At 59.3% G+C, this 1719-nt stretch overlaps 1 protein-coding gene across 1 annotated transcript in view; it reads right to left on the bottom strand.

Moving 5' to 3' along the window:
- Positions 1-1713, bottom strand: part of B4GAT1 (beta-1,4-glucuronyltransferase 1) — a 2785-nt gene extending 1072 nt beyond the window's left edge. The window contains exon 1 of the mRNA XM_015851312.2: positions 420-1713. Coding sequence (XP_015706798.1) covers positions 420-1685 — 1266 coding nt within the window. The 5' untranslated portion in view covers positions 1686-1713. The remainder of the gene's footprint in view (positions 1-419) is intronic.
- Positions 1714-1719: the final 6 nt, after the last annotated feature.

Genomic DNA, 1719 nt, shown 5'->3' with positions numbered 1-1719 from the left:
CCCATAGACCCTACACCCAACCCATAGCCCCAGAGACCACCCCACAGACCCTATAGCCACCCCATAGACCCTATAGCCACCCCATAGACCCTACAGCCAACCCATAGCACCAGAGACCACCCCACAGACCCTATAGCCACCCCATAGTCCCTACACCCAACCCATAGCACCAGAGACCACCCCACAGACCCTATAGCCATCCCATAGACCCTAAACCCAACCCATAGCACCAGAGACCACCCCACAGACCCTACACCCAACCCACAGCCCCATAGACCACCCCACAGACCCTACACCCAACCCACAGCCCCATAGACCACCCCACAGACCCTATAGCCACCCCACAGCCCCTACACCCAACCCACAGCCCCATAGACCACCCCATAGCCCCTATAGCCACCCCACATCCCCCTCCTCACCTGGCTGATCCTATTGAAGCCGTACTGCACGAAGCGCTCGTCGAAGGGGGGCACGCCGTGGGCCGGCCCCACATAGAAGGGCTCCCATGGGTCCCTCCATGGGGCCTCGTAGGCCACCCGCAGCCGGGGGCCTGGGGGCAGCGCCCGCCACCTCCCATAGTCTGTGGGTGCCTGGCACCGTGGGCACAGCGCCCCATAGAAGGGACGAGCCGCCCCCGTGCCCCATAAGTGCAGCAGCTCCGCTTTAGTGGCCGGGATGGGGGTCCCCGATCGCACCTCAAAGGCCGGCAGCACGAAAAGGACGCGATCCCATAGGGCAGATGGGGGGTCCTTAGGGGCTGGGGTCTCAATGGGGTCAGCCAAACTCTTGGGGTCCTTCATGGCATTGGGGTCTTCAATGGCGTTGGGGTCTTCAATGGCATTGGGGTCTTCAATGGCGTTGGGGTCTTCAATGGTGTTGGGGTCTTCAATGGCCTTGGGGTCTTCAATGGTGTTGGGGTCTTCAATGGCGTTGGGGACTTCCAAGGTCTTGGGGTCTTCCATGGCATTGGGGTCTTCCAAGGTCTTGGGGTCTTCAATAGTGTTGGGGTCTTCAATGGCATTGGGGTCTTCAATGGCCTTGGGGTCTTCAATGGCCTTGGGGTCTTCAATGGCCTTGGGGTCTTCAATGGTGTTGGGGTCTTCAATGGTGTTGGGGTCTTTAATGGCTTTGGGGTCTTCCAAGGTCTTGGGGTCTTCAATGGCATTGGGGTCTTCAATGGTGTTGGGGTCTTCAATGGCTTTGGGGTCTTCCAAGGTCTTGGGGTCTTCAATGGCATTGGGGTCTTCCATGGCGTTGGGGTCTTCAATGGTGTTGGGGTCTTCCAAGGTCTTGGGGTCTTCAATGGTCTTGGGGTCTTCAATGGCGTTGGGGTCTTCAATGGTGTTGGGGTCTTCAATGGTGTTGGGGTCTTCCAAGGCCTTGGGGTCTTCAATGGCCTTGGGGTCTTCAATGGCATTGGGGTCTTCAATGGCGTTGGGGTCTTCCATGGCGTTGGGGTCCTTCAGAGCGTTGGCTTTGGGGTCCCTGAGATTTTTGGGGTCCTCCATGGGATTCAGGACCCCCAAATTGGGGTTGGGGTCTTCGGTAGCATTGGGATCTTCCATGGGGTTGGGGTCTCTGACGGCAAATCTCTTTGGGGTCCCCATGGGGTTGGGGTCCCCGAACCTTTTCAGTTCTATAGGGTGGGGGTCTCTGATCCCCTTGGGATCCTCCGGGACCCCCATCACACGACGCCCCCCCCCCCCCCCCCCCCCCCCC

Source organism: Coturnix japonica, unplaced genomic scaffold (genome assembly GCF_001577835.2).
Source record: "Coturnix japonica isolate 7356 unplaced genomic scaffold, Coturnix japonica 2.1 chrUnrandom960, whole genome shotgun sequence".
NCBI lineage: Eukaryota > Metazoa > Chordata > Aves > Galliformes > Phasianidae > Coturnix > Coturnix japonica.
Note: the sequence above shows the minus strand (reverse complement) of the source record. Positions and strands in the feature narration are given on the sequence as shown.